Source organism: Bombus vosnesenskii, unplaced genomic scaffold (assembly GCF_011952255.1).
Source record: "Bombus vosnesenskii isolate JDL3184/JDL3185 unplaced genomic scaffold, Bvos_JDL3184-5_v1.1 scf7180000013403, whole genome shotgun sequence".
Classification (NCBI taxonomy): Eukaryota; Metazoa; Arthropoda; class Insecta; order Hymenoptera; family Apidae; genus Bombus; species Bombus vosnesenskii.
In genome coordinates, this window is record NW_022883026.1 from 121277 (window position 1) to 133601 (window position 12325).

Below are 12325 nucleotides of genomic sequence, written 5' to 3' on the forward strand. Positions count from 1 at the left end.
CGTAAGTTTTACCCGTTATAACGCATCTTAGTCGCACAAGAACTACGCGTAACACGATCATAAAATCTTTTTTCATGAAAGGATAAAAGACAAAAACTGGTCACTTTGATGACCAGTCACGTGCTCAGACTACTTTAAGAAGTAACTCTACGCGACCCTTGCTCAAAAGTATGTCATAATAATGCTAAGCGTTGAGGTCAACAACTTTATGTAGAAAGAGAAAAGAATTAAATTTGAAAAATCAGTAAAACACTGTATCAGTAAAAAACATCTTTTTATCTTATCGCAAAATTTCGATCGATTATCGATTTAAAACTAAATTTATTTAAGAAAACCTACAGCGAAACTACTCGAAATACATGCATTGAAAGAATTTTAAGAAAGGAATAAAATGGTTAAATAAATGAGCGAGATAAAAAGTGGAGCAAATGCGGCGGGAATAGAGATATGGACAGAAAGAAGAGAGATAGGTAGATAAACAGATACATACATAGATAGATAGATAGATAGATAGATAGATAGATTAGATAGATAGATAGATACATAGATAGATAGAGAGAGAGAGAGAAAGAACTGGAAGAAAAAGCAGATTTAACTATTACCACTCGCAATATCGCGTTGCAAAAATTATATCCGACTCAATGCTCACACGTAACTGATACAAAAATGATCTCTCTTTGAATAATTCAAACTTCGTACTTAGACACGTTAATATAGTTATTTGGTTAGTAAACTCGTGCTAATAACAATTGATGTTGTCTGTACACGGTCAACGAGTATAACCGTTTACAGATAATTTACACATCATGTTCTCTCCTATTCAATGAAATATCCGATCGAGTTCTCATTCACTTTTACCGCAAATTTTCTGTTTTTTTATGATTCACTAAGTATTATATAGTGGAAGGATATCATAGGATTCTAAGGGATAATATTTTATCAAAAGTATGTCGTTCAAAAGAATGTGTACCATCAAAAGTTCTTGTTTTAATCGTATTTTGTATCTCGAAATTAGATATATGTATGTGTCATTATAAACTCATAATATATCTATAATTCTATATGCTTGTTTTTCACAATATATATAGGGTGGTTGGTAACTGGTGGTACAAGCGAAAGGGGGGTGATTCTACGCGAAAAAAAAAGTCGAAAATATAGAATAAAAATTTTTCGTTTAAGGCTTTGTTTTCGAGAAAACCGACTTTGAATTTTCGCTGGTACGCGTGCACTTTATCACGTCTCGTTATAACGGATCTCATTATAGATCGTTGTCTCGATGGAAAAATTAAAAAAAAAAAAAATTTTTATTCTATATTTTCGACTTCTTTTTTCGCGTAGAATCACCCCCTTTCCGCTTGTACCATCAGTTACCAATTACCCTGTATATGTTACGCGCCTTAAAAATGCGAAACAAGAAATAAATGTACACCTGCTTACGAGTTTTACTCGATGTAAATGTATAACATCGAAAAAAATTAAAAAATCTCATAATACGAATAAAAGAAAAGAAGAAAGAAATTTTCAACGAAGTAACTTTTGTACTATTATATGTTCGAGGAGAACGATTCAAAATTCCAATCCAATTTATTTGTTGATAATGACGAAATATATCTTCAAATTAATAAACAAAATGCTCCTTTTTAGACTATCTCCGATAACGTGATGGGCCAAAGTTGTCCTTAATTCCCAATGCTAAGATCGATAGAACTACAAATTATACATACATATATAAAAGACTCAGTAAACAATAGATAATTGAAGAAATAGACAAAAGAAAGAATAGACAATTTCTGTTTCTATTTAATATTCATTGAATGATTTTGAAGACGTATCAGTGCCATCCAAGTTCTATATCTTCAATCTTTATATTTAGTTCTTCGAACGAAGTATCAATACCAGGTTCGTCGAAACCACCGTTTAGCTCAATTTTCTGCTAAAAATAAGACATAAAATATAACAAATATAACCAAGCGTGCTATTATTAAATTCTAGGAATAAATCAAGTTGAAAAAAATAAAGGAAGAAAATAAAAAACAACGAACCTGTAATGCTGCAATTTGTGAAGGATCACCGACCAATAAAATCTGCGTTTCGTTATCATTTAAATCATCGGTCGCTTTGGAAATCTGTATTTGTCCATCTTTTTCTGTGATCTTCGGTTATACCCGAAAATGTAAAAAGAAAAATTTGAAAATTTTTCTCCAAACGTATTCAAAATACAATATATCTTCTAAATTACCTTTAACGACGAATTACCGTTATCTCGCATAATGCTTCCTTTTCGTCTATCTTTGCTTCGACTAAAAGACTCTTGTACAGATTCTTGGCAAAGAACATCGACATTATCATCATTATCGACTAATGAATGAGCAGTTCTTTTGTGCATCACAAGAGTACTACTTTGTCTGTACCTCCTCAAGCAAATTTTACATTCGAACGGACGTTGTTGCGTATGAACCTAAAAAATAGAGAAATATGTTGAATGTGAGGTAATCACGTTATACAAAGAGTGAAGAAATTACTAACGAGATGATGCTTGTAAAGACTAGAATACTCTGTGAATCTCCTTCCACAGTTTTCTATAGAGCATACGTAAGGTTTTTCACCCGAATGAATTCGTATATGATTCTTATAATTTGTTGCACTAGCAAACGCCTTGCCACATTTAGGTTGTGTACATTTGTATGGACGTTCCCCGGTGTGCGTTCTGACATGAACCTAGTACACATGCAGTACACAGAATTTGTTCCATCAATCGCAAACCTGAAACGCTGTATTGCCAAATTTTTACCTTCCTAATATTACTCGTAGTAAAGGAACGACCGCATCCATTGAACGGACATAAGAAGGGCCGTTCTCCAGTATGGGTCCGTACGTGTTTTAGCAAATCTCCGGATGTTTTAAAACTTTTATCGCACGTTTCGTTTGGACATTTGTAAGGTTTCTCTCCCGTGTGCGTACGCAAATGCGCTTTTAAACTGTATCCTGTCGAGAAGCTCTTCTTACATTTTGGATGTGTGCATCTGTATGGTCGTTGACCAGTGTGAGATCGTTCGTGAACCTGGTTTAACGATACTGCTTCATATAATATGATAATAATGCTTCATCGTTTTTAACTAACTGTAATTAAATCTTCGAGAATCAAACAAATTCATTCACTCCGACGTTGGTATTATTTAAATTTACGAATATGGTAGAGCATATGATAGATTAATGAAACGCGTTCCAAACTTACAAGGAAAGATTCCTAACTCGCAAATTTAAAAAATTATCAAACTTTGAGGATATGTAGAGGATATACAGGGTGAGTCACCAAAAACGAGCCACCTAAATAGCTCTTTCATTTTTTTTTGATACAAAGAAATGTTTGAAACAAGAGTTGTTTAGTTCCGAGAGAGTTACGTGATAGAAAAAATTTTTTCCCAGATGGTCATATTTACGAGTTTTGAAGATCACCTCCATTTTTTTTAAATAGAACCACGTATTTTTAATCATATACGATTGTAGCCCTTCTCAAGGTAAATTCAAATATCACAATCATTTAAGGTCAATCGAGATAACGGACGTAATGAATAAAGGAGAAAAATTCATAGTAAGTTCTTCTGAAAAAATGTATTCTTGGTTTTATTAACAAAAACAAGATCTTTCCAGATATCCACGGTGTACAATGTATGTAGTCCGTTCAACGACAAAAGTCAGTAGACATAAACAAAACACTCGCGTACTAAATACATGATAGAGACAAGGAACTCCAGCTATTGAACAATCGTCGATTGTTAAGAATTTTAAAAAATCTCGATGTTTCGAGAGATCCTTCTTGTGTTCAAAAATACATGATTTCATTTAAAAAAATGAAGGTGACCTTCAAAATTTGTAAACATATTTACTCGAAACGGCTTTTGTTTCGCACATTTCTCTATATCTCAAAAATTGAAAAAGTTATTTAGGTGGTTCATTTTTGTTGACTCACCTTGTATAAGTACATATTACGCAATTTTTCTTTGTTACCTAAATTCATTCTAAGGAGATAAAATTGACCCTTGAAAATTCGGTTATTTCCCGACTTTGCGTTTTAACTCGCAAAATGTGAGAAATAGAAAAAATGTTTTCAGACAGAGGTTACTTCTTTATTTAGGACTATCATTATGTAAAAAATGTATATATTGAATTATAACACATAATTACGAAAGAGCCGGATTTTCAAGAGCCAATTTCACCCCCTTAAAGTGAATTTGGACAGTAAAAAAATATTGCATAATACATACCTAACATATAAATATCGCCAAAATATCGCCTAAATATCCTCTAAATATCGCCAAAGATCCATAATTTTTTGAGGGGTGGGGATCTTCCTTTGTTAGTAAACTTTTCTGATAACGGCTTTCATATACGGCATACAATAATGGTTGAATCAAGAACATGATTCTGACAGAATTGATATTGCAATTCATTCACATTGTCTTTGCGAAGAAACCTGAATCAACTTGTAATTTGCAATAACGTTGGAAAGAATCTTTACCTTAAGATGATGAGGTGTACTGTAAACCTTTGAACAGCCCTCCCTTGGACAAGGATGTCTTATTCTTGATGTAGATAGCTTATTTAATAAAATCTTGGAATCCTTTTTCTTCAATTTCCCATCTTCAATTTCCCATAAATCTTTGGTAATATCAAGATGACCAGCTACCATATAAGCATTACCATCGATAAACTCTACATGAGGATAGTTTTCAACATTTTCTATGGTAGAGTCACGAGCTTGAACTAATGTTGCTGGCTCTAATTCCAGTTGAAGTGGTTTACCTTCTGCAAACTCTGTTATATCTCGGAGCAATATGGTATCTCCACTCTCCAATTCTAATGTTGTTTGCCTTTTTAAATTCATATCTATAAAACACACAAATCTGTGATGTTATAACAGATCTAGAAATATAATGGAATACAAATTACAGTGATCGATTAACTCTATCAATATTTAAATATTATTCTTTGTACACGCATTAAATCTTGAAATCATGAACAGATAAGTAAAATGGTGGCATCTATTTTGCTATTAATAGAAGCAACATTTTATGTGTATTCCTCTTGTGTGTTGATTAGTTTCTAACCATCATCGTTGAAATTATTGGTAACAAATGCTTGCGTTCCATCAGGCAACGTTACTGCTGTCAAGGTTGTACCACCACTCAATAGGTGTTCATCTAGTGTTAATTCTTCTGTTTGATCATTCCCAGAATTATTTTCATTAATTAAAACTGAAAGACACTCCAGTATATCCATACGATTGTTCTGCAGAATAAAATGACTAGTAAGAGGTATTTTTGATATAACATGAATGCTTCAGTGAATGAATACTGAATAAGGTGTTTCTACCTGTGTCTCGTCCGGCATAGTTTCGACATCTCGAGTCATGAAACGATTTGAAAGTTCTGCGCCTTCTGTTGACATATTTCTCTACAAATCCAGAGCTGCGAACAAAGAACGTTTCGCGATGATCGTCGATGATCCACATCATTATTTTGTGTCTTAGTTTCATGTCCGCAGGTAAGCATCTGTCTTAAAACAGGGATCATCAGCATCAACTCGTTTGCGATGCATTGAAAATTCTATTATAGTGTCTATTGTACCAAATTATTTTTTTACCCACAAACACTGAATATTTTGAAATATGAATATTTAGAACAGTACTCATGCAATCAAGAGGATACACCAATTGATTAACTATTAAATACAACATGTATTCGCATAACGATTATAACGATAACATAAGACTCGCGGCGTACCACTACATCTCGCAAGTAATATTTTCTATATGTACCTATAATTATGCATTAGGTATCTAGAAGTAATACTGATTATTGCATTGGTAATTACGAAAAAATTGAACCGATGAGTCGCAATAGTTATAATTATCGTGAAGTGAAAGACGTATACACGAAAAATTCGCCATTTGTTGATTGAAATATGCCTCAACTATAAATCAAAATTGAAAGTATTTAAGTCGAATAAAATTCGAATGTCTTTTGTTTCTCTCTCCGATTTTCTTTGTCTTTTTTCATCATATAGCTAATTCAACTTTCGATGTTTCGCGCAGCCTCGTAATTTAGTACCAAAGAATCTTGGGAAATATTACCCATAAACTCGTACACCCGCGAAACCTCATGACGGAGAATACACATATATCAAATAACATGAAAATAATCAATTCAATAAATTTTAATGCCGTAAAAATGCTTAAAAATTTTACGCACCACTAGATAAGCAGTTTCAATGATGATTTTTATTCGAAGCTACATCGTGAAGCGAAAAGACATAATCGATAACCTTCTCCAAATTGTAGTCTTGTATGTTCCTATAGTTTTAGTATAGTTACGTACTTCCCGCTTGACTTACAGTTCTTATATTTGGTTTGTTCATCACAATCTTGGTATCTTTCATCAACATATTATTCTGAAAAATAATACTATATAGATGGTGAATGTATCTCTTTAAACGCACGACAACTCATTTTTGAACACAGCCGTATATACAGGACTCGTGGTGGGGGGTAGACCATTGATACTGATATGTATACTCATATTATACTCTATACTTTATACTATAGTCGATTCAAGGCACTAAACTTTAAACTACAAACTAAATTACTAAACTACCCACCTACGTAATTTAGATTTGAGTGGTTGAACGAGGCTAATCAGATAGTACCTATAAACAAAATGATCATTTAATATTCACGTGATCGATGCTGCGGCTGCCAGTTATTGGCTGCCTAGTGTCGATGCCCGGGGATAAATTTGTAGTAGATTTTTGCCGAGGATCCTTATCCAGGTGAATTAACATTTTTTCAGGAACAAACTGTGAGCAGGCCCTGTTCTGTTCTGTCGAACACGTGCATTTGTTTACATCTATGGACTCGTCGCGTTAGACCACAGAGATATGTATAAAGATGGAGTATTCAAACGAATCATGTGTTATCGCTTAATCGTAAGTGGACGCGATATGGAAATAGAAAGAGAATACTGCATAGAGACTCCTGTTCTTGTCTAATCAGGCATGCATGCTGATGCTACTCATTGGTCGGTGCTACACTTATAGTCGACACACTCGGTTGTTACTAGTTGACAATCGTTGCAGTCGCAACAGTCAAATTTTATTTACATTTATGCCTCGTCTCGTTGATCAGACTACAGATATTTATTGTATGTATGTATATGCGTTATTAGACAAGGACATATGAAGTTTCTGTGCAGTATGGCTTTTATTCCTATATCGCTTTTTCAGCTCACTCACGCACTCTATCTTTATATCTCGATGTGTTAGACCGACTATAGTATACTTATAAGTGGGGTAAAGCACGGCCATATAAACAGATCTCAGTACAGTCATTCGAAAATTGAGTCGTGAAAAATCTACATGGAAGACAACAAAGTTTTTGTTCTGCAAAACAGATAACGATGAGTAAAATGTCTCTATCTCTATCTGAAAAACGATCATATAAACAGGTCTTGACACTCATATACTGAAGCCATAGAGGAAATCCTCTCTGTTGAGGCCTAGGGAAAACCGTCCGAAAACTGAAGCGTAACTAGTGAAAAATCAACATGGAAAGGAGGTTACCGTTCAGACAGACACAGAGGCACTTTTCTTATCTCTGTCTCTCTCTCTCTCTCTCTCTGATTTTTCACGACTAGACTATGATTCAATTTTCGGATGGTTTTCTTAGCGAGTGTCGAAACCCAATTAGATGATCGTGTATATGACCGTGCTTTTGACACTCATAGTAGTTTTTGAACTACTAATTCTCTCTCTTTTTCTCTCTCCCTCTCTCTCCCCCTCTTTATACATGTTGCTGATCTAATCTTACTCTCTATTGGTCAATTCTATCGTAACTATATGAATGTTAGGAAAACGAATAAATAAACGTAGCCTACTTTTTACTGTTTACAAAAATATTTTAACAATTTTACGAATTTATTCCGTGCATTCGTTAAATATATGAATATGCAGTATCTATGAGAATCAAATATATTATAGACACGCGTAAATGCATGCAAGTGCGTCACGCATCATGAGTATGCATATACTTACATAAGTATAGGTGGCACGTATGCGTTATTCCAAGGTATATGGTGTATATGTATCTGTCTATACTGATTTTCATATATCGTCAATATTAACCCATATTACTAATACTAATAGCAAACGGATCAAAATAGATCAAAATTGAAGGTTGTAACTGAAAGATTTTGTTTATCTTTGCTTATCAGTTATTGTTAATAATTAATAAAATATTAAAAATTTTTTGTGATCCGTTTTGATCCAGGCTTAGGAATAAAAGGAAATTTTATTAAGAAGTATTTATGTCAAACAGTGAAATAATAGTTGCTTGATACGGATTTAGTTCATATGATCTTAATTTTCTCGCTGGAAAATCTAATTATATTTGTTTTAATGCGAAACTACAACACGTTGACAGAGTCGATAGAGCAGTAATTCGTTGATTTGTATCAAGGTACAACGATATACTTAGATGTATACTCATGTTCGCCAAACGTATAATCAACGAGACTCGTGGGGGCTCAGTTGTTGGTAATCGATGCTGGTTTCAATTAATTCAGCATCCAATGTATCTTTTGAGTGAAATAATTATATTGCAAAAAGGTAACTAACAAATATCTTTTCTTCTTTCTTTTTATAGAATTACATATTTCTTGTACACTGTTTGATATAAGGATTAATTATTGTAATATTTAATTGATTAATGAATACAGGCTTAGAATGCAACAGGACCAGTCAATAGACTTTTCACTTTGGACGACAAGACCATTTTTAAAATCTAAAGATAAAAGCAATTTTGGCAGAACACTTAAAATGTTTGCATCAAAAAAACAAATGTCAAACAGCACCTTTTACGCGGAGTTGGAGCCTGATGAAGTAATGGATACAAAAAGTGATCTAAATGAATCGAGGAAATGCCAGGATGAAGATTCCAGTCATTCCAACATGATAGCACAAGATAAGAAACAGGAAGATTACGATGGACATTCATTCCATAAAATTGCTTCCTTCAGAGGTTTCCCACGTTTTCGTTCATTTGTAATGTCAGCTGGAAGTTCAATGGAACACATTGACATTGAAGAGAGCGAAGAGAATTCAATGCAGGTACCGTTTGTACGAGTATCGCACAGTATGTTAGAATACAGGAATAGTAGGTAAGTTAATAGAGTTAGTTAACTAGGGCCAACTATAATTCATTGCGAAAAATTGAGGAAAAGTATCTTATAAGACATTTAATGTGCAGATATATAACCACAGATAGAAATTCCCGTCGATATGCAGTGGATTCGTATACGATAAGCGAGTCTGAGAGCGAAGAAGAATCCGAAAGAACAAAATCATTGGACACAAATTCCGCGATAATCGTGGATCATACTGATGACTCGGTTCCCAAATTAAAGTCGGTTGATAACACAGCTTGTATAGATTCTAAAAGGAAAAATGCACGTCGAGTTGCAGAAGAATTGTTAGCTACTGAAAAGAATTATGTTAACATTTTACGATTGATCGATCAAGTATTCCAGTTCAAAATCGATCAAGAGAATAGAGCACATCCTATGTTTCCTCCAGAGACTGTTCAACATATGTTCTCTAATATCAAATCGATTTATAAGTTTCACAACGATTTTCTGTTACCCCAACTTCAAGAGAGGATGCAAAATTGGGAATCGGATCGTAGAATCGGAGATATAATGAAGAATTTTGCACCTTTTCTTAAGATGTACACAGAATATGTAAAAAACTTTGATTATGCCATGAACTTGATACAGACTCTTCAAATTAAAGTCGCTAGATTTGCTGCGATTATCAACGAGATTCAAAAATTGGACGAGTGTGCCAAGTTATCGTTGCCACATCATATGTTAAGCCCTATACAAAGATTACCAAGATACGAGCTTCTTCTGAAAGATTATTTGAGAAACCTCACAGAAGAAAATGCTGATTACAAGGATACTAAAAGTAAGGATCTTTCGAGTTCCATTCGATTCGATGAGTTACTTCCGCATAAAGTAATGCGCATCTAGCAAGGACTGGCTTCTATTTAAACGTCTATTGAACGGGGCACGTTTAAATAGACGTCTGTAGATGGCGACGATAATAATCGTAGAATCAAACGAACAGACATGGCTTTCTTTCTCGTAGAGGCGTTGGAATTAGTATCTACTGCTGCTAATCACACGAATGATGCAATGAAGAAGATTGACAAGTTTAAAAAGCTTCTTGAAATACAAGAGAGTATATACGATACGACAGATCTAGTTAGTGCTACGCGGGAGCTTGTAAAAGAGGGTCGTATTGTTAAAATTTCAGCAAGAAGCGGTGATCATCAAGAAAGACATTTGTTTCTGGTATGTATATGCATACCTTAAATATACAATCTGGATGTATGGTCGCTGGTGCATAAATTTGTTGACTGATGCATATAATAAATACTTATTCAATCGATACCGTATATTAGACTTTAGTGATGGAAATGTTCTTTGTTTGTTCTGCCTTTCAGTTTACTGATTTATTATTACTTTGTTCGATAAGATTAATACCCGGGCCATTGTATCGATTAAGAGCTAAATTCCTGATCGAAAATTTGCAAGTGATCGAAGGGGACAACCTAGAAACAGCAAACACATTTTACATAAGAGATGAAGACAAAAGCGTTGAATTATATACGCATGTGGCTGAAGAAAAGGCAGCTTGGCTCGAAGCGTTATTCGACACTATGCAAGAAATGATGAAAAGAAAAGCGAGTCTAAAAACTGGCGATGTGAAGACTCTTGTCGTGAAGACTGATGATGTATCTAGATGTATGATATGTGAAGTCATATTTTCCGTGATGAAACGAAAACATAATTGCAGAGCTTGCGGAATAGTGAGTACCACCTTTCGCCGATGGTATTTCGCAACCATCGGCCTGTGAACAATTGGAATGAAAAACATATTATCAGTTATTAGTTAACATCCATTCACATTTTCCATAATATTTTTCCTATAATATTCCTTTCCTATAATATCCTTTCCTATAATATTTTACAATATTTTACTTGTTATTTGTAGGTTGTTTGCGGTAAATGTTCAAATCAAAAGTTATTATTCGAGGATAACAAGAACATGAGAGTTTGCCGCCTTTGTTATACCGCTTTAACGCAACCACTTGTTAAATCACCTTCCTCGACATCTACGTCCGGCCCAGTACCCAGTTTATTACAAGTTTCAGCAAGCGCATCGTCGGTTATATCTGGATATCTTATGTTAAAAACACAACCAAGTAAATCTTGGACACGACGATGGTTTGCATTACATGCAGATTTTGTTTTGTACACTTTTAAGTCTGAATCTGAAAATATGGCTCTGACGGCAACTCCTATGCCTGGTTTCATTGTTACGGAAGGTATTAAATTGTCTGACGAGGATCCTTTAAGTCACAAGGACAGACCCAAAGCTCTTAAAATGCATCATTCTAGGAAAAGTTACTATTTACAAGCGTTGTCAAATGAAGATAAACAGAAGTAAGTTTTATCATGTATATTTTGATATTCATATAATATGTACATATACATACATGTATGTATACATATGTAATTACATACAACACCAGCGAATTCGATCATCTATAAGAACGGCTATAAACAGGCCAACTAAATCGGTCGACTACGGTAGAGCTGGTCGAATAATCAACTAAGGCTATAGTCTGTTCAACAAGACGGGGCAATAAATGCAAACAGAATGTGATTACTGCGGTTACGGTTACTAGCTGTTTATAGTCGCCCAAATTTTTGCATTCAGAGAAAGCAACAGACTAAAATTTCTCGTCAATTTACCAACATTCGATCCGTCTATAATCGATCTAAGATTCGTCAAATTTCATTTCAGATGGTTCCATGCTTTACAATTAGCTACTAAAGCAGAATTACCTTCATTAGCAACAACGGAAAATGAAGACGCACAAAAAGATCAATTAACTGTCCATACGCGATAAATAATTTTTTCGATCTTATCTATGATATCCAAGTTAATCTTTTACTGCCATTAACGTATAAGATCGCAGAGTGATAAAGTAATCGTTAGTAGATAATTAACACATGAAAGTGGCGTTAACTTATGTTATATAATATACAGATACATGCATAAACAGATTGTTATTGGTGTACTGTATGTCGACTTAACGGCGACTACATTGCCAAAACGCTTGTTGTACAATATTTTGTACCATTTTGTTATATATTTAAAAATATATAAGTATATATTTACATAATTGTTTAAAATATTGTAT

At 34.0% G+C, this 12325-nt stretch overlaps 2 protein-coding genes across 10 annotated transcripts; one reads left to right on the forward strand and one right to left on the reverse strand.

Annotated features, from left to right (window-relative positions):
* Positions 1 to 1551: 1551 nt before the first annotated feature.
* Positions 1552 to 6844, reverse strand: LOC117237905 (zinc finger protein 76-like). 7 transcript variants are annotated; one of them, XM_033502343.1, is made up of 9 exons: positions 6252 to 6581; positions 5374 to 5468; positions 5109 to 5289; positions 4520 to 4887; positions 2792 to 3061; positions 2527 to 2718; positions 2240 to 2458; positions 2043 to 2153; positions 1552 to 1933 (listed from the first exon to the last, which is right to left on the reverse strand). In XM_033502343.1, exons 2-9 carry the CDS (start codon positions 5446 to 5448, stop codon positions 1832 to 1834), a joined length of 1518 nt encoding a protein of 505 aa, XP_033358234.1. In that variant the 5' UTR covers positions 5449 to 5468; positions 6252 to 6581; the 3' UTR covers positions 1552 to 1831. The 7 variants fall into 7 exon arrangements, with proteins under 7 accessions (XP_033358234.1, XP_033358231.1, XP_033358230.1 ...); XM_033502340.1 differs by having other exon boundaries at positions 5374 to 5556; XM_033502339.1 differs by having other exon boundaries at positions 5374 to 5552; positions 6252 to 6580.
* On the forward strand, positions 6741 to 12317 carry LOC117237904 (FYVE, RhoGEF and PH domain-containing protein 4-like). Of its 3 annotated transcripts, none has more exons than XM_033502338.1 (8): positions 6741 to 6828; positions 8477 to 8661; positions 8772 to 9212; positions 9302 to 10017; positions 10201 to 10406; positions 10559 to 10924; positions 11110 to 11561; positions 11926 to 12307. In XM_033502338.1, the coding sequence occupies exons 3-8, from the start codon at positions 8779 to 8781 to the stop codon at positions 12029 to 12031; spliced, it is 2280 nt and encodes a 759-aa protein (XP_033358229.1). In that variant the 5' UTR covers positions 6741 to 6828; positions 8477 to 8661; positions 8772 to 8778; the 3' UTR covers positions 12032 to 12307. The 3 variants fall into 3 exon arrangements, with proteins under 3 accessions (XP_033358229.1, XP_033358227.1, XP_033358226.1); XM_033502336.1 differs by lacking the exon at positions 6741 to 6828 and adding an exon at positions 8006 to 8229 and having other exon boundaries at positions 8324 to 8661; positions 11926 to 12317; XM_033502335.1 differs by lacking the exon at positions 6741 to 6828 and having other exon boundaries at positions 8006 to 8661; positions 11926 to 12317.
* Positions 12318 to 12325: the final 8 nt, after the last annotated feature.

Bases quoted from the DNA above. Each gene is read 5' to 3' on its own strand.
- LOC117237904 (XM_033502338.1), top strand. From the start codon at position 8,779: ATGCAACAGGACCAGTCAATAGACTTTTCACTTTGGACGACAAGACCA. The intron at 9,213-9,301 runs GTAAGTTAATAG...TTTAATGTGCAG, and splicing joins TTAGAATACAGGAATAGTAG to ATATATAACCACAGATAGAA. The intron at 10,925-11,109 runs GTGAGTACCACC...TGTTATTTGTAG, and splicing joins ATTGCAGAGCTTGCGGAATA to GTTGTTTGCGGTAAATGTTC.
- LOC117237905 (XM_033502343.1), bottom strand. From the start codon at position 5,448: ATGTCAACAGAAGGCGCAGAACTTTCAAATCGTTTCATGACTCGAGAT. The intron at 3,062-4,519 runs GTAAAGATTCTT...TCGTTAAACCAG, and splicing joins GTACACCTCATCATCTTAAG to GTTCACGAACGATCTCACAC. The intron at 2,719-2,791 runs GTAAAAATTTGG...CATGTGTACTAG, and splicing joins CTACGAGTAATATTAGGAAG to GTTCATGTCAGAACGCACAC.